Source organism: Chanodichthys erythropterus, chromosome 14 (assembly GCF_024489055.1).
Source record: "Chanodichthys erythropterus isolate Z2021 chromosome 14, ASM2448905v1, whole genome shotgun sequence".
In the NCBI taxonomy this organism is placed as follows: domain Eukaryota; kingdom Metazoa; phylum Chordata; class Actinopteri; order Cypriniformes; family Xenocyprididae; genus Chanodichthys; species Chanodichthys erythropterus.
The window spans coordinates 13,631,764-13,657,636 of NC_090234.1; the positions used below are offsets into that span (position 1 = coordinate 13,631,764).

Genomic DNA, 25,873 nt, shown 5'->3' on the forward strand with positions numbered 1-25,873 from the left:
GCCCTCATATACAGGTCAGCAAACCTGAGCACACAGATGATTGACAAGCAGAGAGTTTCTGTGATTGGAGCAGCTATTAATCTGTCGCTGAATAAGACCGCCCATTTTGTTGTTGCCCCGCCCCTTCATCTAAACCCCGCCCTCTGATGCAGATTAGCAAACCCAAGCGCACAAATGATTGACAGGCAGAGAGTTTCTGTGATTGGAGCAGCTGATAATCAGTCGCTGAATTAGACCGCCCATCTTGTTGTTGCCCCACCCCTTTCTCTAAACCCCGCCCTCTGATGCAGATTAGCAAACCCAAGCGCACAAATGATTGACAGGCAGAGAGTTTCTGTGATTGGAGCAGCTGATAATCAGTCGCTGAATTAGACCGCCCATCTTGTTGTTGCCCCACCCCTTTCTCTAAACCCCGCCCTCTGATGCAGATTAGCAAACCCAAGCGCACAAATGATTGACAGGCAGAGAGTTTCTGTGATTGGAGCAGCTGTTAATCTGTCACTGGATTAGACTGCCCATCTTGTTGTTGCCCCGCCCCTTTCTCTAAAGCCCCGCCCTCATATACAGGTCAGCATAACCAAGTAAGCAAATGATTGACAAGCAGAGAGTTTCTGTGATTGGAGCAGCTGTTAATCAGTCACTGAATTAGACCGCCCATCTCATTGTCGTCCCCGCCCCTTTCTCTAAACCCCGCCCTCAGATGCAGATTAGCAAACCCGAGCGCACAAATGATTGACAGGCAGAGAGTTTCTGTGATTGGAGCGGCTGTTAATCAGTCGCTGAATTAGACCGCCTATCTTGTTGTTGCCCCACCCCTTTCTATAAAGCCCCGCCCTCAGATACAAGTTAGCAAACCCAAGGGCACAAATGATTGACAGGCAGAGAGTTTCTGTGATTGGAGCAGCTGTTAATTGGTCACTGTATTAGACCGCCCATCTCATTGTCGTCCCGCCCCTTTCTATAAAGCCCCGCCCTCTGATACAGGTCAGCAAACCCAAGTGAGCAAATGATTGACAGGCAGAGAGTTTTTGTGATCAGGGCAGCTGTTAATCTGTCACTGAACAAAGTGCAACCCACCCCTTTTTCAGAGGCGCTGGTTCTGAAAGTATTTTTTTCCATTCATTTTTCCCATAGGGATATTAAAATAGTCTTTATTAAAGCCCTGAACCAAGCCAATGAGCGACAAGGTAAATCACAACACTACAAACTCTGATTTGAAGCATAAACGTTTTTGAAAATCAGACAAAAAGACACAATACTGTTTTAGTGAGCGAAAGAACTACAATCCCATGAACCATTGCGAACAGCATAATCAAATTTAAAATGGAGAAATATAAAATTATTCATTAACAAATGTTGATTATATTTTATTGCAAAATATGAATATATATAACACAAACTTTTCAGTATTTAGAGAGCGTGAGTGGGCGGGGCTAAAGAGCTGTTTTGGAATGTGTTCTTTTCAACACTGATTGGCTTAATTATCTATACAGCATCATGGGTAATGTAGTTTGTATCCAGCCCATAGACATCTATGAGACCGCCCATCTCGTTGTCGTCCCCGCCCCTTTAAGCCCCGCCCCATATTCAATCGAGCAAATGATTGACAGGCAGAGAGTTTGTGTGATTGGAGCGGTTGAGACTATCACTGAAGTCTGTCAGTGACAGTATATTTGTGAAATCAAGAACACTTCGATCAGCTATAATATGAAGGTAGGCTTTTATTTCACCACAGACACACGCATCAGTTAATACATTAAAAAGGATTAAAGAACATTATGTCGAGGATACGTGAAAGATAGACGTGAAATGAAACTTCCCTCGCCGGAACCGCGAGCAGGAAAGGCTGGAAAAAGCGGAAATAAACACGCAGAAAGAGGAACTGCAGCTCTGGGCGGAATATGAGAGCGCGAGAGTACGTACTAGAAACAACAACACGAGCCGCAGCGCGAGCGTGAGTGAGGATGTGGATCACTCCTGAAGAAGTCGTGCTGAAAAACGCGCTCAAGCTTTGGGTGACGGACAAATCCAACGATTATTTCCTCCTGCAGCACCGGAGAGGACACGGAGACTCCGGGGGGAAAATCACAGGTGAGTCCGAACATCAGAACATGTCAGAATGTGACTGTGTGGATCAAAACCTGCTCGCTTTGGGATCATAAAATACTCGCTCTGAAGTAAAGTTCAGTCTTTTGTCTGGATCTGAAGCAACAGTTGCATCCTGGTTTTCCTTTTGTCTCTGCTGGGAGTTTCCTTCCAAGAGAATTACATGGAAAATATCAAAACAAACATCCAGAACACTTTGTATGGAAGCCTGTTTACGCCACAAAAGGAAAAATGCCTTTGTAAATCTTACTTATGGCACAAAAAAACGAAATTATGACATACTAAGTCATAATTTTGACTTTTTATGTCATAGTGATATAAGAAGTCCAACTTATGATATGAAGTAATCTTGACAAAGTCACAATTATGAGATTTAAAGTCGAAATTGTGACTTACTAAGTCATAATCATGAGTTAAATGTCTAAATTATTACATAAAATTGTAAAATTATGGCATACCAAGTCATAATTATGAGTATGATATAAGAAAAATATGACATACTAAGTCATAACTTGTCATAATGATATAGAAAGACGAAATTAAGATATTCTAATATTCTAATTATGACTAAGATTAAAAAAAAGTCAACATAAGACGAAATTATGACTTTATTATTATGAAGTTTTTCATGAATCATGACATAAAATCCAAATAATGACATAAAAAGTCACAATTATGATGCAAAGTCAAAATTAATTAGGACTGAGAGATTAAAAAAGATTAAAAAATCGAAATTGTGACTTACTAAGTCATAATCATGACATAAAAGTCAAAATTATGACATATTAAGTCATCATTTTGACATAAGAAAATATGACATACTAAGTCATATGACTTATTTTATGTCATAATGATATAAAAAGTCAAATTAATTATGACTAAGTTAAAAAAAATATAAATTGTAAGTCATAATCATGAGATAAGTCAACATAAACAGATGAAATTATGACAAGTCATTTTGTCTGTAATAATCATGATCCAAATTATGACATAAAAAGTCAAAATTATGACTTATTTTATGTCATAATGATATAAAAAAGTCAAAATTATGATATAAAGTCAAAATTAAGACTAATTATGGCTAAGATTTAAAAAATCAAAACTGTGACTTCATAAGACGAAATTATGACAAGTCATTTTGTCTGTCATAATCATGACATATCCAAATTATGACATAAAAAGTCAAAGTTATGACTTATTTTATGTCATGATATAAAAAGTCAAAATTAATTAGGACTAAGAGATTAAAACATTTAAATTGTGACTTACGAAGTCATAATCACGAGATAAGCCTAATTTATGACAAAAAGTCAAAATTATGACTTACATTGTCATAATTTTGACATAACAAGAAGAAAATATGACATACTAAGTCATAACTTGACTATGTCATGATATAAAAAGTCAAAATTATGATATAAAGTCAAAATTAATTAGGACTAAGAGATTAAAAATTTGAAATTGTGATTTACTAAGTCATAATCATGAGAAAAGTCTAATTTATGACATAAAAGTCAAAATTATGACATACTAAGTCACAACTTTTTATGTCATAATGATATAAAAAGTCAAAATTATGATATAAAGTCAAAATTAAGACATTCTAATTATGACTAAGATTAAAAAAATGTGACTTACTAAGTCATAATCTTGAGATAAATCAACATAAAATGAAATTATGACAATTTTTGTTTGTCATAGTTAGTTGACACTGACTTATTATGTCATAATCATGAGATAAAAGTAGTAATTTTGATATAAAAAGTCAAAATTATGACTTATTTTGTCATAATGATTGACATAATGAGTCACAATTATGATATAAAGTCAAAATTAATTATGACTAAGAGTTAAAAAAATTGAAATTGTAAGTCAACATAACAAGACGAAAGTATGACAAGTTATTTTGTCTGTCATAATCATGATATAAAAATGCAAATTATGATGTAAAGTCAAAATTAATTAGGACTAAGAGATTAAAAAATATTAAAAAATCAAAATTGTGACTTACTAAGTCATAATCATGAAATAAGTCTAATTTATGACATACAAATCTAAAATATGACATACTAAGTCATAATATTGATTTAAAAAGTCAAAATTAAGACATAATTATGACTAAGATTTAAAAAATCAAAACTGTGACGTCAAGTCAACATGAAATTATGACAAGTTATTTTGTCTGTCATAATGACAAAAATCCAAATTATGACATAAAAAGTCACAATTATGATATAATCAGAATGATGACAATAATTATGACTAAGGCACAGTCATGAGATAAAAGTTATTATGAGATAAAGTTGAAATTATTAATTTCTATGTCAATGTCGGCTTGGTATATGTATAATTTTGAATCTTTATGTCATAAATATGACTTAGTACGTCATAATTTTGACTTTTCATGCCAGAATTATGATTTTACAAAAGTTTGTGTGGCTGCACGACAGCTGGAAAAAAGTGGGAAAGTTTTTAACAGAAGACAAGGAAGCAAAACACGGCTATAAACATTCCCTCTTACAAAACAATAGAGATTCATTCATTTGCACTGTTCTCTTTCCACTTACGCAGATTTAAGGTCAAAGTTCTTGCAAAACTTGAGCGAGGACACAGATGACTGAAGCTCAGTGAAGATGAACAATGTTCTCTTGCTTTATGGGTCACCTAGTTTAGTTTATTTGAGTTGTGCAGTTCACAGAATTACCTCTTGTCTTTTTTACAGCCTTGTTAAAATGAGGAGATGATGAAGCTCAAATATTATACTTTCACTTTATTGTGTCTGTAACTGACACCAAACCTTTGCTCTCAGTGATATTTAATACACTCTTACAAATAAAGGCATCATTGTTTCCTTGGAGAACCTTTAACATCCACAGAACCACTAAAGGAAAAAGTGGATTAGTCTAAATAGTGGAAAAAAGTCCTTTAGATTTTTAAAATGTATTAAAAAAACATGGTTCTTTTAAAAACTGATAATTGAAAGGTTCTCAGAAATGTTTTTTCTATGACATCAAAGGTGAAAATCCCCTTTTGGAACTTTTATTTTGAAGAATTCATGACTTCATTGTTATTGTTTAATGATTTGAGCCGACAAACGTACAGTTCTCTTCTGTAAAAGCTGTTGTTTCAGTTACAAGTTACTGAACGATTGTGTGTTTATAGCTGAACGAATCACTTTATGATGCAGAGATTGATGAGGGATTGATCCCATTACAGCAGGTCTGCTGTAATTCAGTTTCCAAACTGGATTATGTAGGATCAGGACAACAGACTTGTGTTCTGTTTAGTAACTAATCACACATCTGAATCTTGCTCCATTGGAAACCAGCTCTGCAATCTTTTTTGCATGAAAGTGTTTTCTTTTCACTGTAGCTTGTTGAATATATATATATATATATATATATCTATATATATATATATATATATATATATATATATATATATATATATATATATGTTTTGTGATGGTTGTTCTTGAGTCTCTTGAGCAGTTAAACTGAGCTCTGTTCTTCAGAAAAATCCTCCAGATTCTTCAGTTTTCAAGCATTTTTGCATATTTGAACCCTTTCCAGCAGTGACTGTGTGATTTTGAGATCTGTGTTTTCACACTGAGGACAACTGAGGGACTCAAACTCAACTATTAAAAAAGGTTCAAACATTCACTGATGCTCCAGAAGGAAACATGATGCATTAAGAGCCGGGGGGTGATAACTTTTGAATTTGAATATCGTGGTAAATAAATTGTACTTAATTTGTCTTCCAGGAAATGTGAAAATATCTTCTTTTGCTTCCGGAGGGCAGTACTAAATGAAAAAATCTAATATTTAAATAAAATAAGAAAAAGTTGGACTTTTTCATCCTATTCAAAATGTTTTCACCCCCCGGCTCTTAATGCATCATGTTTTCTTCTGGAGCATCAGTGAATGTTTGATACTCAAATCTCATGAAAAACAATAACTTTTCTTGTGAATGAATGACAGAAAGCGAGCACCGCACTCTCCCTTTATAATCACTGAAGCTGTCAGATCAATGATTTCAGCACACTTGTAAAAACACATATTTTATTCAATTCATCTAACTAAAGTGCACAATATTTAATTTTTAAAGCTTTTTTTCACACAAAAGTGTGAAAACTGATGGTCGAATTGAATTTAGCCGAGGAGGAACACTGAGGTACGACTTTATTTATTAATTTTTTATGCTGTTTTACGTTTGAATAACTAAATTAATGCTATGCCACACTATTTATGTGACTATATTCTGATTATAAACTAAGTATTACACTACTGATGCTCAACACATCAGCACATGACTCTCACCGGAAGTTTTCCAGCTGGATTATATTAATGCGGAAGTTCTAAAGAACGCTCCGTGCATATAGTCCATTCTAAAACATCACTTTAGAACTAGTAACGAAGGAATGTTGAGTCCCTCCATTAAACTCATTGTATTTTGTACAGGGAGCGAGCATTACCTGTGTCTGATATAACATTCATTCTCCAGGTCGATGTCCATAATATTATGTCCATTATAAAAATCCGTTTGACTGTCCACTGAGGAAAGCGATCTTTGTATTTGTCCTTTTTACAGCTAAGGGAATTTTCCATAACAGTGTTTACACATTTACAAAAGTCCCTTTCAATGTAAAAGCCTGACTCGTTCACTCGTAAAGTTTGCCGCCATCTAATGGTGTATTAATGTAACTTTCACTCAGTTCATATTGCGCACTAATGGACCCTTTCTCAATACCAAAAACATCAAATTATTTCTATAAAATAATATTTATTAAACAATAATATTTAAATGAAAAACAATCGCCATTATAAATAACAATAGGAAACGTCAAACGTACAAAAGCAGTGCTCTACAGGATGTAAGTTAAATATAGCCTTAAAGGTGCCCTAGAATCAGAATTTGAATTTACCTCGGCATAGTTGAATAACAAGAGTTGAGTACATGGAAATGACATACAGTGAGTCTCAAACTCCATTGTTTCCTCCTCCTTATGTAAATCTCATTTGTTTAAAAGACTTCCGGAAAACACTCTGATCTCAACATAACACCGACTGTTATGTAACAGTCGGGATCATTAATATGTACGCCCCCAATATTTGCATATGCCAGCCCATGTTCAAGGCATTAGACAAGGGCAGCCAGTATTAACGTCTGGATCTGTGCACAGCTGAATCATCAGACTAGGTAAGCAAGCAAGAACAACAGCGAAAAATGGCAGATGGAGCAATAATAACTGACATGATCCATGATATCATGATATTTTTAGTGATATTTGTAAATTGTCTTTCTAAATGTTTCATTAGCATGTTGCTAATATACTGTTAAATGTGGTTAAAGTTACCATCGTTTCTTACTGTATTCACGGAGACAAGAGCCGTTGCTATTTTCATTTTTAAACTCTTGCAGTCTGTAAAATTCATAAACACAACTTCATTCTTTATAAATCTCTCCAACAGTGTGTAATGTTAGCTTTAGCCACAGAGCATAGCCTCAAACTCACACAGAATCAAACGTAACCATCTAAATAAATACTTTACTCACATAATTTGAAGCATGCATACAGCATGCATGACGAACATCTCGTAAAGATCCATTTGAGGGTTATATTAGCTGTGTGAACTTTGTAAATGCGCTGTAATATAGTCGAGAGCTCGTGGGGCAGAGGGAGCGCATCTCTTAAAGGGGCCGTGCTGAAAAAATCAGTGCATAGTTAATGATGCCCCAAAATAGGCAGTTAAAAAAATTAATTAAAAAAAATCTATGGGGTATTTTGAGCTGAAACTTCACAGACACATTCAGGGGACACCTTAGACTTATATTACATCTTGTAAAAAAACAATCTAGGGCACCTTTAATATTAAATTATTAAATTTAACACCACACAATTCGATTTGCTCAGGAACAAGTAATAGATTAATAAGAGCAAAGATTGGCCGTTTTATGCCCAAAATGAATTATATCTCCTGCTTAAACACTATAAGAGACAGCAGCAAATCCCTGAAGCACTGGCCGAGATGAAGCTGTTCTCGGCGGGTACTCGAGCACTGAACGACCGCTGACGGCCTGGAGCTCGCATCTCCGAAAACGTCTAAACAATTTGTAAAATGGGTGCTATGATTACATATGAGTCATATATTTCAGGTCTAAACAACTAAATTCTCACCTAAAAACTCTTAAAACTACAGTTCGTGGTACAACAGGTGTAGTATTTGTAAAATAAATACGGTAGATTTGCTCGTCCGCCATGACAGTCACTTCAAGTGGAGTGATACAAACGGTGAAAAGCTAGGAGTGCTGTTATCACTAGAATATCACACTGCTCTCAACCAATCAGATTTGAGGACCAGAAAGAACTGTTGTGTGTGTATATTTGTATATATAATATAATATAAAAAATCTTTTATAATATTAGAAATCCTTGCCACTTATGTGTCTGCCATGCTTTGTTTTATTTACAAATACAGATTTGACTTAATATCAGTATCAATGTTGTTTGGGTTTGTTTGACACTTATAAATCAGTTAGTTTTCTGTGTTTTAGTCAACTCTTCCACATCAGAGCTGGACTGTAAAGGGTAATGTTACCCTGAGGACGTTTGTGTTTGGAACTGGGACACATTCCAGGAGAGCCGGTTATTTGTCTTCTACTCTTTCTCTTTCTCTGCTGTGTCGACCGGAGCAGGAATGGCAAACATTAGACGCTTATCATCTCCCGACTTTTCAGCTGAGTACACAGAGCTGTTGAAAGAGGAGAACTTCACACGCTTCCAGCTCCTCCTCGTACTTTATTATGCTTAACATGAAGTTAACTCGATCTTCTTCAGTCTTGTGCATTTATTGAAGGGCTTTTTACTGCCAGTGAAAGTTCAGCAGATTTCAGCGTGTTTGATTGGCTCAGGATAACATGAGCTCATGGATTATAACTGACATCATCAGCTTATCCACGTCTGTGATTTACTGTAATCTCTTGTAGTGAGCAAAAGCATTTTTTTGTGCTCTTCCTTATTGGCATCTGTCGTTCCATGAAGAACTTTATTCTGCTTTTTTACATGTTCATCTTTCTTTAGTGTGTAATGTTGCTGTTTAAGCATGAAAAATCTCTGGAAAGTTCTTCTCTATATCAGTGTCAGTGTTTCTCCCTGAAACGCCTCCATTGTAGTCTTGAGTTTTCTTCACAATTTTCCTCATTTAAATAATTCATATGCAGAATAAAGGGGCGGGGCATGGTTGAGTTAGTTAGTAGTGTGTTGAAACTGGTGGTTATGGAAAGGGGCGGGACATTTCCCAAACACCAATCACAACACACTGCTCCAGCTGTCCAATCAGAGCACATTTTGCTTTTCAGAAGGTGGGGCTTCATAGAGACAGGAACTAAACAGTGTTACTGACAGACTGGGAAGAGAGGAGCTGCAACAATGGAGAATATGAACAAAATAATGAACATTCAAGCAGGAAAACCTGCTCTAGTAGAGCAAATTTTGCAAACGTTTTGTTTTTAAGAGACAGAAAAATCACGATATCTTAAACATTTTTATAAAATTAGAGAAAATGTGAAAAATTATTATAATTTTCAGCAACAGAACACACAATTCCTCTATTATAATATACTTAAAAATAGAGATGCATTGATATATTAGCCAATATATCGGTGCATCTCTTTTTTTCACTAACAATGTGAAATTTAGCTTTTATCAGCTGATACCGATTATCGGCCGATATATCGGTACTTATCAATTTTTAACCGATGGTGTGAATATTTGCTTTTATCAGCCAATACTGATTATTGGCCGATATATCGTGCATCTCTAATTTTAACCAATAGTGTGAAAACTGATAATGTGAAAATTTGCTTTTAATGGCCGATACCGATTATTGGCCGATATATATCGGTGCATCTCAATTTTTAACCGATAGTGTGAAAATTTGCTTTTATCAGCCGATACCGATTATTGGCCGATATATATCGCTGCATCTCAATTTTTAACCGATAGTGTGAAAATTTGCTTTTATCGGCTGATACCGATTATTGTACCGATATATCGGTACTTATCAATTTTTAACCGATAATGTGAAAATTTGCTTTTATCAGCCAATACGAATGTTGGCCGATACATGCCGGTGCATCTCTATTTTTAACCGATAATGTGAAAATTTGCTTTTATCAGCCGATACCGATTATTGGCCGATATATCATGCATCTCTAATTTTAACCAATAGTGTGAAAACTCATAATGTGAAAATTTGCTTTTAATGGCCGATACGATTATTGGCCGATATATCGGTGCATCTCAATTTTTAACCGATAGTGTGAAAATTTGCTTTTATCAGCCGATACCGATTATTGGCCAATATATCGGTGCATCTCTATTTATAGTCTAAAAACAGGCAATAGTCAGGGCCAATATATCCTGTCAATGCATTTGTGCTTTGTGTAAAGAAAATGATAAGAAATCAGTTTGATGTCCGATATTAATGGTAATTATATGAATTAATAACATTCAGAAAGCTTAGAAATATTCATTTAATCTTCAGAATGTAGTTAGTGTGTTAATATTAATTTGAGTAATGTGTTTGTTTATAAATTGATACCAGTTACTCAAGTTGATAATGTTAATAAAGTTTTTACATGCATTTCTTTCAAAATATAATAATTAAAATATAAAATATATATTAAATATAAAAATATAAAATATAATGATTAATTATAATTAAATTATCATTCATTCATAAGAAGGTATAAAAGGCAGAACCCCCAAACTATCGGTATCGTTATCTGTATCGGCCGATATCACTCTGAATAATCGGTTATTATTGGTGGATAAATGTAGTATCTGTGCATCTCGACTTAAAAAACAAACAAACTACTAACTAGACAATCCATAGCTTTATAAAAATAAATTATATTTCTTGACTTTATCATAGCTGCAAACACCATTACAACATTATAATCACTTTTCTGTTCATTTTTCTTTATTGCTAATATATAGATGGCAATTTATGTCATGTCTATAGTAAAATTATTAAACAATTTACATTTTATATTTGCATCTTGGAGTATATTTACAGCCAAAACCAAATATTTGTACAGTCAATTTTTCAACACGTCAAATAAAGTCTTAAGCAATAGAACGATCTGTACTTTCTCTGTTTCTGTCTCATTCGAGCTCAGTACGGTTTATTTTGCACTATTCATGTTTAGTCTAATCTGTTTAACAGGTGCTTTAATAGCTTATACCACTTTATCAGCTGGAAAATGTTCTGCAGAGAGGAAATAATATATTAAAAGCCGACGCGAGAGCCGTAAGCGAGAGAGTGTGATTTGCATTAGCCCGTGTTAAAGAGAGATCATGGGGTCCGTAATGAACTTGAACTGTTTTCATTTTGATTGTGGTGTCATTAGCTCTTGTTGCTGAAATGCTTTTGTTTTTCTTTCCTTTCAGTTTACCAGCATTGCTTGTTTGCAGCAGGATGATAAAGGGTTTTATCTCCATTTCTGTCACCGATGGAGTTGGTTTTCTTGCCACTGTTGCCTCTGGCTTGCTTAGTTGGCGACACTTAATATTTTGCAATTATTGATTTGACTGCACCGGGTTAGGATGAGAACTGAACTAAGCTAGATGATAATGTTACTGCAGAGCTGCTTTTGAATTGCAACATTTGAAAGCAAACGAAGACAAGTCTGTGTGTTCAAAGATTTTGTAAGTAAATGACCTGCTTATGAAGCAGAGAGAGTGATGTAATCAATTCACAATCAATAATGCAATATAAAACTACACGTCAAGTCAGTTATTTCTATAGCATTTTATACAATACAGACTGTTACAAAGGAGCTTCACAGTAATAAACATGAATATAACAGTGTTAAAGTTGCAGAGGTAATCAATTGGAAAACAAATTCAATTCAGCTGTAAAGCGGCTCTAGAAAAAGACAATAGTGTCATTATTCAGCTCAATTCATTTCAGATTTTGTTTTCATCTGATAGTGTCATTGCAGTCAAATCAATACTATTACTGAATATTAAATTGATTATAAAAATAAACACCATATTCCTCTAGTTTTTGTAAAATATTCATGAGTTCATTCAGTGAAGGAATCGTTCAAACTAACAACTCCCGAGTTTGTAAGTGAGTCTTTTGAATGATTCATTTAAAGAATCAGCTCATAAGAGTCATTTGACAGCTCATGCTGTGTGTTTGCATGAATGATTTAAATGTTTTCAGGTTTTAAATCAGATTTTGCATAAACAAAGGTGTTTTTCTTCAGGAAACCTGACCTTTACTCTCTTATCTGCTGTGTTTGTTTCAGAACAGGCAGATCCCGACAAATCAAATCTATAGTGCTTCATTCCTTGAGAAACTTCCACCTCAGACATGCTCTGTATCTGTCATATTATCAGCAGTTGTCTCTCTTTTTCATTTGTGCTGATTCGAGTGGCTGCAGCTCAAATAGGAAAGTGAAACTTTTGTCATGCTGGTGTTAAATCAGGCCATATGAAGTACATTAAATTAATAACTCGTGCAGCTCACAGGGGCGGTCACAGCTCTGCACCTATAAACAGACAAAAGTTGCATGCAATAAAGCAGTACTGAACTCATGTATAATACTGACAGATGTCAGTGAAATTTGCTTCTAATACTGACATGCTTTTGGAGGCTAAGATTTTAGAGAAAAGCAGTGGACAACATGGTGAAACTAGTGATTTTAATGTAGATTTACAGTGCATGTTCTGTCTTTCTGTGTGTGATGCAGGGCTCAAAAGTGCGAGCCTTTCACTTGCATTTGCGATTAAAAATAGATATGTGTGAACTTTCAAATCTATTTAGCAGCATGTGTGCAAATAAAAAAAAACTTCCTGCAGGTCCTTATGTGTATGTGTACTCTGTCACGATGGGTTGTAGATATGAATGCACGACGGAGGAGATATCTTCTGTAATGTTTAATGGAGGACTAGGAACAGGAAAAAAACATCAGGAAAGGAACTCACAAACACCATGTAATGCAATCAGAGCTAGACAACGGACGGACTAAAACTAAGGGCATATATATACATGCAGAGAACTGAGGAGTAAACGAGACTAATTAACAAGAAACGCCTGAACTGAAGACACTAATCAAATCAGTAACCAAGGAGACAAACAGGCAGGCACACAAGGAGAACTGAAACAATTATAACACCGGAAAACTGAAGACACGGAAAAAGCATGAAAACAGATCAAAAACTAACTCAAAACAGACCCTGACATACTCTGTATGTATATTATGTATGCATGTATGTGTATATATATATATATATATATTATGTGCATGTGTATATAGTAGTTTATGCATTTTAAAGTAGGCCTAAATAATTACATAATTATTACATGCAGTTTGAAGCAGAAATATTTAAAAACCTAGTGTAACTTTTCTATATTTATTGTAATTGTAAGGATTTTTTATTATTTTTCTTCTGCTGTAAAACTGATTGTGCAGACTTGGTCAGATGGTAGATCTGAATTTGAGAAGAGACTGACATGATATCACCCCAATCGGCCAATAGCGGGCGCTATTGTTTAAAAAGTTTGAAACCGTTCATAACTCCTAGATCATTTGTCGTAGACTCAAATTAATTTATATATCATTGGAATCCGTGCCTCAAGACGGAAAAAATGTATATCTCCGTTTTCATTTCCACCTTGAAAAATATTCCGCCATTTTTTAATTTTGTCCAAAACATACTTTTGCGAACTCGTCCTAGGTTTTTCACCCAATTGGAACCAAACCATCGCAGAAAGATTCTCTGGAGTCTAAGTATCAATATTGATAAAAAAAAGTCGAAATTTCGATTCACGGGCGCTAAGGGGCGCAAAAATGTTCGAAGTGGGCGGAGCCACTTTTACTAAATTAGCTATAACTCGAAAACAACATGCAATCTTTTCACCAAACTTTGTACACATGTGTATGCGTTCAATCTTTGGTTGCATGTAAAAAAAAAAAAAAGCAGTGATTGGACACTTGGTGGCGCTATAACGGGAAAAAAAGCATGAAAATGGCTATAATCACCCAACTATTAGTCCAATTGACTTGAAAATTGGCATGCAGTGTTGTGGTCCAAAGAGCCATGATTGGCTATGAGGACATTGGCATATCTCGAAAAACATGACTGCCATCGGCCAATGAATTTTGAGCACCTATTAGACAAGGTTAACGGATCGGAATGGTATTTTCGCTCATGGCCCTAGAGGTCGGTAAGAATTTTGAAATAATGAGTTTTACGCCTCTGTAATCACATTGTGTTTCAAACATGCGCACAATATTCATATCATTCGATAGATCTCCAAATACTGAACAACTTTGACTCAAGAACCACTTCTGTGGAACTTCCGGGTTAAGCATGGCGTGAGTAGGCGCACACGAGCGTAGCTCCCGACTTCTTTCGTTCATTTGGTCGTTATTCTTTCGATATTAGTCCATTACAGTCTATTATCTGGCAGCTGATATTACGTGAAATCTAGGAGGAACAAAAATGGCGAGTAGAAAGCAAATTCGGAATAAAACTGTCGACAGAGACGGCGAAGCTTCTTCGAGTAAGACCGACGAAATGGCACCACCGCCTGAGGGCCTAACGGCTTTACCTGAAGATCTCGAAAAACTCCGGTCAGCGCTCCTTTCTGACATGACGCAAGTAGTTCACTCACTTTTAAAAACAGAGCTGGCTGGCGCACTGTCACCTGTGAACGCGACATTGGAACAAGTTAAATCATATTACGAAGCTCATGACGAACGACTTCGCGAGGTTGAAGACGGGCTAAATGATTACAGTGACAGGCTGGCGAATGTCGAGGTTTCAATGGTTGCGCTACGGAAAGAGAACCTGTTCCTGAAGGAAAAGCTGGACGATCTCGAGAATCGCTCACGGAGATCTAACATGAGAGTGGTGGGCATCCCTGAAAGGCTGGAAGGGTCAGACCCGATTAAATTTATGACTGAGTTTTTTGAGGAAGTGCTGGGGAAGGACTTTTTTACGAGTCCTCTTGTTCTTTCTCGTGCACATCGAGTCGGACCCAATCCAACTAACGATACAAGGGCCAAGCAGACCAAACCCAGAGTGTTCTGGTTCTTTTCCACTTTTTCCAGGATAAGCATCGCATCCTCCGATTCAGCAGGCAACAGCGGGAGCTGCTCTTTCGTGGACACAGAGTGTTTTTCCACGAGGATTTCAGCGCTGAACTAGGGAAAAAGCGAGCGGCGTTTAAAGATGTTAAGTCTCGGCTCTACGAGAAGGGAGTCCGATTTGGTCTCTTGTACCCTGCAAGGCTCCGTATTACTCATGAAGGGAAAACACCTCTTTGGCACGCCAGAGGAAGCCAATGAGTTCTACCGTACTCACTGGGGTGAAGAATAATGTGCAAAGACGTTGCTTTCGTTTCCTCGGGTAAGAATTAGAAAACTGTTGGTTTTATATCGTATGTGTAAAACCCGAGGCTGAACTGGACTTATGGAAATAATTGTACACTCCATTTTGGCTTTTATTTTTATTATTATTATTCAAAGCCGGATAATGTACTCAAAAGTTGACAATTTTTGTTTCTGAACTTTTAGAAGGGGGCTACATCCACATTGTATATGACTCCATTTGTTGTTAGTTTGCATACTTTGGAAGTCTTTTCATTAATCTTTGTTTATCTGCGATCATCCTCAGCTGGGGAATTAGATCTAGGTATTATACTGTTCTTTTCCTGTTTCGTTTGGGGGGTGGGAAGGGCGGCTGGCAGCATTGTTTACCTCTGGTTTCTAGGTCTGGTATCTCTTTTTTTGTCATTTATGGTTAAAATTTGTTTCAGTTTGGAACCCTTGCATGCTTCTAATTTTTACATCACTCAGGTAATATAGGTGATGATAATGGAGGTCATCCTGTGAGGCTGATGACATGGAATGTCAGGGGATTAAACGGTCCTGTTAAAAGAGCTAAAGTTTTCTCCCATCTTAAATCTTTCAAACCAGATATATTATTTTTACAGGAAACACATTTAAGACCAGAGGATCACAATAGAATTCGCAAGATATGGGTTAGTCAAATTTTTCATTCCAAATTTAACAGTAGATAAAGAGGTGTGGCAATTTTAATTAATAAGAGAGTACAATTTATACCTTCTGACACAATCTGTGACCCTAATGGTCGTTACGTTATTGTCTCTGGATCTTTCTTTCAAGTCCCAGTGGTTTTAGTTAACGTTTATGCTCCCAATTGGGATGATGTTCAGTTTGCAAATAGTCTCCTATCATTAATTCCCAAGCTTAATACACATCATTTGTTATTTGCTGGAGATTTTAATTGTGTTTTCGATCCTCAGCTTGACAGGTCCAGCTCTAGTAGCAATGTTTCTGATATGGCAAAGGCTTTTTCTCTATTTATGCAACAGAAGGGCTGTGTGGATCCTTGGAGATTCTTAAACCCAATGACAAGGCAATTCTCCTTTTATTCCCATCACTCCTTTTCTAGATTAGACTATTTTTTTATAGACAACTTGTTTATATCAATGGTTAAGAAAGTTGACTACTCGGCTATAGTTGTTTCCGATCATGCACCTGTTGTGCTGGACCTGCATTTCCCTTCAAACATCAGGGAACGCCCTCTCTGGTCATTTAATTCATTACTACTATCTAACGATAAATTCTGTAACTTTGTCTCAACTAATATAGACACGTTTCTGGAATTCAATAAAACGGATACAGTGTCTTACTCCTTACTTTGGGAGACTTTGAAAGCTTACTTGAGGGGCCAAATAGTATCTTATACATCGTATGCTAATAAAGAACGTAAGAAGGAACTGCAAGCACTCTCACAATCCATATTAGATTTAGACAGACGATATTCTGAATCACCTACAGCTGAATTACGTAAAAAAAGAGTGGAATTGCAGACAAAGTTTAATTTTTTATCCACTACTCATGCAGAGCAATTAATAATGAGGACACGTGGTCTTTACTATGAGTATGGAGACAAATCAAGCCGGCTCTTGGCTCACCAGTTGAAACGTCAGGCTGCTTCCCGTCTTATTTCCCAGATAAAGGACTCTAATCAAACTTTAACTAGCAACCTAGAAGAAATTAACAAAACTTTTAAAACCTTTTACTCCTCATTATGTACTTCTGAATTCCCTTCAGATCCAACAGATATGGAAAATTTCTTAGATAATTTAGATACTCCCACCCTGCAATCAGATAAGATGGAAGATTTAGAGCATGACCTTGAGATTGAGGAAATCAGTAGGGCCATTATGGCAATGAAGAGTGGGAAGTCTCCGGGCCTTGATGGGTACCCTATAGATTTTTATAAGAAATTTAGGGAGAAACTTGCACCAATTCTTCTGCATGTTTTTAAGGAATCATTGGAGGCAGGCTCTTTGCCTCCAACTTTTTCGCAAGCATCCATTTCACTCCTCCTTAAAAAAGATAAAGATCCCACCCAGTGTGAATCATATCGCCCCATATCTCTTTTAAATACTGACATTAAAATATTAGCTAAAGTGTTAGCATTTCGTTTAGAACGTGTCCTTCCTTCAATAATTTCAGACGATCAAACGGGATTTATTAAAGGTCGCCAATCCTTTTCTAATATTCGTAGACTTGCTAACATAATGTATCTTTCTGATCCTTCTCCGCACCCAGAGGTAGTTATTTCCTTGGATGCGGAGAAGGCGTTTGATCGAATTGAATGGCCATATTTGTTTGCGGTCTTAAAAAAGTTTGGTTTTGGTAATATTTTTATGTCTTGGGTTAAATTAATATATAAGTCCCCTTCAGCTTCCATTCGGACCAATTATTCCCGATCAGACTTTTTTCCATTAACACGTGGGACTCGTCAAGGATGCCCACTGTCCCCACTCCTTTTTGCCATTGTAATTGAGCCTCTTTCAATAGCTCTGAAAACATCAACAGCATTCAAAGGAATTAAGCGAGGGGGTATTGAACATCGTGTGTCTTTATATGCCGATGACCTTTTGCTTTACATCAGTGACCCCATATCTAGTTGTCCTCTAATTATATCATTATTAGGTCGGTTTGGTAACTTTTCTGGATATAAATTAAATTTCCAAAAAAGTGAATGTTTCCCCATTAATAATTTGGCCTTACAAATTCAACAAGAATCATTACCCTTCCGTTTTTCTCTTGATGGGTTTAAATACCTTGGAATTCATATGACGCGCTCATTTTCCTCTTTGTTTGAAGCCAATTATAAAGCTCAGTTAAAAGAAGTAAAGGCAGAGTTGGAAAGGTGGCATAGTCTTCCCCTTACTTTAGCTGGAAGAATACATTCAGTGAAAATGACAATTCTTCCCAAGTTCCTTTATTTGTTTCAGTCCCTACCAGTTTTTTTGCCCAAATCTTTTTTCCATTTAATCAACCAATCCATAACCTCTTTCATTTGGGAAAATAAGATCCCCAGGGTTAACAAACATGTTCTTCAAAGGACACGCGATGTTGGTGGTTTAGGTCTTCCAAGTTTTACTCATTATTACTGGGCATCAAATATTCAGAAGATATTATTTTGGCTTCATTGCCCAGAAACAAATTGGTGTTTAATTGAAGCACATACATGTCACTCTTCTTCTCTCCCTGCTTTAGTGTATTCTTCCTTGCCTTTGAAAGCTTCTCTATTCACATCCAATCCTATTGTACTTTCTACTCTCAAGATCTTTAATCAGTTTCGTTGTCACTATAAATTTACATCTGCATCGGTTTTGGGTCCTATTTACAAAAATCATTTATTCCCTCCATCTACACTGGACTCATCATTTAGACAATGGGTAGTTTCCGGTTTGAAATGCATCAAAGATTTATATACTGAAGGTTTATTCAACAGTTTTGAGAACCTCTGCAGATTGTATGATCTCCCACAAAACCACTTTTTTAGATATCTTCAGATTCGCAATTTTGTTAAAAACAAATTCCCATCCTTCCCTGACCTTCCTCCTACCTCACCTTTAGATAATCTTACTCTCAATTTTTATAATAAAGGATTGATTTCACTTTTATACTCCCAGCTCATGTCTTTGAAAGAGTACAATCTGGATAAAATTAAATCCAGATGGGAAGATGAATTGGGCATTGAGCTATCTGAGACTTTTTGGAGGGAGGCGCTTAAAAAGGTCAACTCATCATCATCTTCTGTTAGGTTAGGGCTCATACAATTCAAAGTGCTGCACAGGGTTCACCTGAGCAAGGCATGGTTAGCTGGAATATATCCTGGAGTAGATGCAGCCTGTGATAAGTGCTCCTTTGCCCCAGCCAGTCTGACGCATTCGTTTTGGTCTTGCTCCTCTCTAAATAATTATTGGGCATTGGTGTTTAAAACTATCAGTGATGCCCTTGGGGTGATATTGCAGCCTTGTCCTTCAATAGGTATTTTTGGAGCCCCCAGTGACACTATGATAATTTCTTTAACTGCATCCCAGAGGGACATTATTGCTTACACCTCTTTATTGGCCCGCAGAAGAATTTTGTTATGTTGGAAATCCCCTACCCCTCCTTCTGTGACAGATTGGCTAGAAGATGTTATGTCCTTTTTAAAATTAGAGAAGATAAAATTTACATTAAGGGGATCGGTGGACATGTTTTACTCAAAATGGGAACCCATTTTGTCATATTTTAAAAATTTGAAAGAATTACCCAGTTGTTAATTTTTTTACTCTCCATATATGTATCTTTCTCTTTACCTTTTTTTTTTTTTTTTTATGATGCTGTATTTGATGTTTTGTCCTCAGTGTAATTTGTCTCACAGAATGGCTAAAAATAATAATAATTATTATTATTATCTTCTTTTATCTATTCACACTGCAATACTATTATTGTAATAATAATATTATCATCACTATGTAGTGGTATGCATGGGTCTATGCCTTGAAAAGATGTCAGACATTATGCGGTTTTGTTGTAGCTAAGCTGTCTAGGGAAGGGATAGGTTTGGGTGGGTGGGGAGGGGGTGGTGTTGTTATATTTAAAATAGAAGGAAGTAAATTGTATCTTGGATTGTATTAATGTATGTTGTTTTACTCCTTCAATAATAAAAAAAAAAAAAAAAAAAAAAATAACCACTTCTGTCAATCAGATCGTTCATTAAATATTCGCGATTATGTAAAAAATCTACTTTTGCGAACTGGTTTTTCACCCAATCGGAACCAAACCAGCGCAGAAAGATTCTTTGGAGTCTAAATATCAACATTGAAAAAATGATTCATGAGCGCTAAGGGGCGCAAAAACGTTAGAAGTGGGCGGAGCCACTCTTACTAAAATAGCTATAACTCGAAAACAACATGCAATATTTTCACCAAACTTTGTACACATGTGTATGCGTTCAATCTTTGGTTACATGTAAAAAAATAATCACAGTGATTAGACACTTGGTGGCGCTACAACGGGGAAAAAAGCATGAAAACGGCTATAACCACCCAACCATTTGTCCGATTGACTTGAAAAGTGGCATGCAGTGTCTTGGTCCAATGAGCCATGATTGGCTATGAGGACATTGGCATATCTCGAAAAACATGACTGCCATCGGCCAATGAATTTTGAGCACTTATTAGACAAGGTTAACGGATCAGAATGATATTTTCGCTCATGGCCCTAGAGGTCGTACAATTCTCTGGACTCTCTAGATCAATAACTATCAAAAAAAAAAGTCGAACTTTACCCTTTGGGTCGCTATAACTGAGTCATTTAGAAAAGGGGCGTGGCAAAATATACTCAAAAGCCAATAAATCCTAAACGAAAACTAAAATAGGTGAACGCATAAGATTCTAAACATGCATGCAAACCTTAATGATGATTGGATTATAGGTGGCGCTATAACTGTTAAAAAGGTTTAAAAGTCATGTATTTTCTATGGTAAACTGCCTTTTTATGCATGTGCTTAAAGCGCTTGAACCCCGATAATTGCTGCTCGCAGCTATATTATTATTATATTGATATTAAGGAAAAACATTATTAGATACATTTTCATTTTTAAACTTAGGAACACATGTGCTCCTTGGGGGAAAAAACTAAGCATCAAACCCTTTAAAGGTATAATCTATGAGGTCTGTTTGTATTGCAGGTTTGCTGGTGGGCGCGCTAGACACCGTGTTGGACTCAAATGCGCGAGCGGCCCCATTCCGGATCGTTCTGCATGTGCCCGGGTCGCAGGTCAGCTGGGTCATCGCCAGCGGTGAGAGCTCGTCTCCTCTTATTCTCAGTGTGATTTCATCTCTCGCGCTCGTGTGACACACTCCCGTCATAAACACAAGCATGTTATGCAGTCACTTGCACATGTGTGTGATGTTATCATCTGTGTGTTTGCAGGAGCTACGATAGAGGAGGTGCTGAAACACTGGAAATGGCTGGATCAGAACATACTGCCGTACATGGCAGTGTTTGAGAATAAAGAAGACGCTGCGAGTTTTGTACAGGGCAAAGTGAAGGTACTTATTTGAGATAATAGCAATAATTGTGCATTTCAATCACATTTTGCCATCCGAATTTAAAAAAGGTCATGAACTGAGAAATCAAATTTTCCTTGAGCTTTTGATATATACAAGAGGTCGTCATACTATAAGAATATCCTGTAAGTTTAACGAATAAAACGTCTTGTTGTGGAATGTGTCGGTTTATTACATAATAGTGCAACAAAACACCACCTCTGCAGAAGAAATCAACGCCTACTTCATCATTGCAGCGTTAGCCCCGCCCACTGGTGTGTTAGTGAGATGAGAAGAGCGATACAGGACTAAAATAACATTACCTTTCAAAGGATCCTAATGCTAGGAATACTGTCAACAATGTGAAAGTCTCAGTTGAGCTTTATTTATTTGTGTTTGGTACATTTCACTGTGGATTCTTTAGTAAATCAATCGCATTTCGGTGCAAACAGACTTTTACGACATGAACTCGACAGTAATGCAACAACATGTCAGTAACTGTGTTCATTCTGATATTAATGATTCATGTACAGTCAGATGATCTTTGTGTGTCAGTCAATCAAACCAGTGACTAAAATGCTCAATTTCACATTGTTTCTCTTAGTAAGATGAAAATAATCTATTTAAACAATGATTAAAATATATATAGGAATTAATCAAAGAACAATCGCTGGAGCTGTCAATCAAAGTTTATTAGTGACTGAGTTCTGGACTCGCACCAAAACACCCGTTTTATTCAACAAATCTCTTATTTACATCAAGTTTGCACTGTTCGTTATGATGAAAGCATTCATTAGTGAGTTTCAATGACGAGATCACTGCTTTCATGAGCTCAACAACATGTATGTGATCGACTACAGTGTTCATCACTGCAACCTTTCATGCCACGATCTAAATATAATGCCATAGATCTAAATATAATGCAACACTTTTCATGATTAGTTAACCTTGAGAGCTGTAATCGTAAAAACATGCTAAAAGTTTTTGAGAGAGTAATACTATTTCATATGCAAAGATGTCAGCCAATCACAGCAGTGGGCGTTAACACTGAAGTCTCATAACAGACACGCCCCTTAAAACAGAGCGTTCAAATCAGAGGAGAAAATCAGGGTAGGAAAAATGCCTTTTATTTCTAAATTGTGATCATTTTTGATGTAAAAAGCATACTAACATTATAAGTGCACCGCAGGAAACATTATAAACAATGCAGTTCATGACCCCTTTAAGAGGCTATCAGTTCAGTCCAGACTCTAATTCTCTTGATGTTTTTATGCATGCTCACAGGGTTTAATAGCTGAGGAGGTTTTGGGCGGTCAGGCTGCAGGCGAGGATGATCCGGCACGCTTCCGGGAAGACCTGGCGAGGTTCGAGCAGCGCTTCGGTCTCCCTCAACGAGAGAAACTGGTCACGCATTACTCCTGCTGCTGCTGGAAAGGTCATGTGCCACGCCAGGGCTCACTGTACCTCACCACCAACCACATTGCCTTCTACTCCTTCCTGCTGGGCAAAGAAGGTGAGAACTTTATAAATATAAATAATTGTACACAACAGTTTTCAACATTGATAATAATCATAAATGAGCATCAAATCATCATATTAGAATGATTTCTGAAGGATCATGTGACACTGAAGACTGGAGTAATGATGCTGAAAATTCAGCTTTGATCACTGGAATAAATTACACTTTACTAGATATTCACTTAGAAAACAAATCAAATAAATGCAGTGAGCAGATCAAATATATTTAAAAAAAATCTTTTGAACTTTAGTGATAAAAGATGATTTAAATGAAAGTAGACCAGGCGCGTCATGATTTAGTAATGATGTAATGGGCAGAATGTATATGAATTCTGGGCTGTCGATTTTAACGCATTAATTTAATTAAAGGTGCCCTAGAATTAAAAATTGAATTTACCTCGGCATAGTTGAATAACAAGAGTTCAAAACATGGAAATGACATACAGCGAGTTTCAAACCCCATTGTTTCCTCCTTCTTATGTAAATCTCATTTGTTTAAAAGACTTCCGGAAAACACTCGGATCTCAACATAACACAGACTGTTATGTAACAGTCGGGATCATTAATATGTACGCCCCCAATATTTGCATATGCCAGCTCATGTTCAAGGCATTAGACAAGGGCAGCCAGTATTAACGTCTGGATCTGTGCACAGCTGAATCATCAGACTAGGTAAGCAAGCAAGAACAACAGCGAAAAATGGCAGATGGAGCAATAATAACTGACATGATCCATGATATCATGATATTTTTAGTGATATTTGTAAATTGTCTTTCTAAATGTTTCATTAGCATGTTGCTAATGTACTGTTAAATGTGGTTAAAGTTACCATCGTTTCTTACTGTATTCACGGAGACAAGAGCCGTCGTTATTTTCATTTTTAAACACTTGCAGTCTGTATAATTCATAAACACAACTTCATTCTTTATAAATCTCTCCAACAGTGTAGCATTAGCCGTTAGCCACAGAGCATAGCCTCAAACTCATACAAAATCAAACGTAAACATCAAAATAAATACTTTACTCACATAATTCGAAGCATGCATGCAGCATGCATGACGAACATCTTGTAAAGATCCATTTGAGTGTTATATTAGCTGTGTGAATGCGCTGTAATATAATCGAGAGCTGGTGTGGCAGGGAGCAGGCGAATTAAAGGGGCGGCGCGCTGCCAAAATCAGTGTGTAGTTAATGATGCCCCAAAATAAGCAGTTAAAAAAATTAATTAAAAATAATCTATGGGGTATTTTGAGCTGAAACTTCACAGACACATTCAGGAGACACCTTAGACTTATATTACATCTTGTGAAAAAGCATTCTTGGGCACCTTTAATAGTTATTGAAAAAATAACTATGTGTAACTCAAGCGTTGTTTTTGTGCGCAGTGAAGCTGTTAGTTCCCTGGGCCGAAGTGACGCGGCTGGAACGCGTGTCGGTGGGTTTGCTGACAGACGTGATCCGCGTTCACACGAGACGGAAACAGAGGGAATTCTCCATGTTTCTGAACGTGGAGGAGGTGATGAAGGTCATGTGTCAGCTGGCTGATATCGCCCTCCGCAGGCTGCTGGACAGCGGCGGACTCACACTCGACAAATCCCTGCAGGACTCCACGAACATTACCAAGAGGTAATGCTTCACATATACAGTACATCAGATACTAGATTAGCTCATGTGTTTTGTTCTTCTTCCATCATGCTGGAGAACATGTTTAGTTCATGTAGCTTCAGTGAATCATCTGTTGCATCCATCTTCCATCCAGCCAATCATCAGCAGGGTTTTGATTCTAATATACTTCCTCTGCTAAAGGGGAAGTAGATGTATGAGAAAGAGTGAAAACAAGTAAAGCAGAAATGAAAACAACAGAAATAAAGAGATGTTAAAGTGTCTTCTGGTGTTTCATAGAGATTTGGAACAGCAGTTGCATTAAATCTGTTAATGGATGATTAATAATGATAACAATAAACTTTATTTATATGTACAATATTTAAAGTCAGCTTTAAACTATAAACCTCCAATATACCAGCATGTGAATTAAACAGTTAAGTCATGAGTTGTGGGTTGTGAAAGCAGCACGAGTGTATTTATAGCGCAGCAGGGTTTGTTCTGTCTCTGCTCCTTTGATGTTTCGGAAACGTTGCATGAAGTTGTTTCTGTTTGTGTCGGTTTCAGGGTTTTGGAGGAGCAGGCTCTCCGTCAGTACGTGCTCTCTCTCTTTGGCTTGCCGCGGTCCGAGCGTCTACGGGAAGTGATGTCATGCTCGGTTTGGACTCCTCATGCCCGCTGCCACACGCCGGGCACCGTCTACACCACAGACGGGTATTTGTGCTTTAACAGCCGTGAGGAGGGCCCGTGTACTCTCATCATACCCCTCGCAGAGGTGCGAACGCCATTACATGTCGTTCAAGCTTATGAACTGCTTGGTAACCATGTTATAGGAATAGTCACTTTGGATAAAAGCGTCTCCTGCTAAATGCATACATGTAAATTTAGGAATTGTTCACCCAAAATTAATGTTCTGTCATCATTTATTTTTATCCAGGCTGTATTATTATTTTTGTGTGTGTGAATGTTCAGTAGTATGTCAGAGCTGCTTGTTTCAACTCAACTTTCAAGCGTCAAAAAGCATGAAAAATGTACTATAAAAGTATCATATAAATGTATCAATAATGCCCTTTTGTATGGAAGCTTGTTTCCATATGAAGTCGGGATTGCGAGTTATGAAGTCGGGATTGCGAGTTATGAAGTCGGGATTGCGAGATGTAAAGTCGGATTTGCGTGATATAAAGTAAGTCGGAGTT

General features: G+C 36.7%; 1 protein-coding gene across 1 annotated transcript in view; it reads left to right on the top strand.

The window, feature by feature from the left end:
• The first annotated feature begins 1,613 nt into the window (after positions 1–1,613).
• The window catches only part of LOC137036467 (TBC1 domain family member 8), a 43,468-nt gene continuing 19,208 nt past the window's right edge, over positions 1,614–25,873 (top strand). The window contains exons 1-6 of the mRNA XM_067410648.1: positions 1,614–2,091; positions 21,197–21,307; positions 21,442–21,560; positions 22,842–23,070; positions 24,461–24,701; positions 25,245–25,452. Of these exons, the coding sequence (XP_067266749.1) occupies positions 1,965–2,091; positions 21,197–21,307; positions 21,442–21,560; positions 22,842–23,070; positions 24,461–24,701; positions 25,245–25,452 (1,035 nt within the window). The 5' untranslated portion in view covers positions 1,614–1,964. The remainder of the gene's footprint in view (positions 2,092–21,196; positions 21,308–21,441; positions 21,561–22,841; positions 23,071–24,460; positions 24,702–25,244; positions 25,453–25,873) is intronic.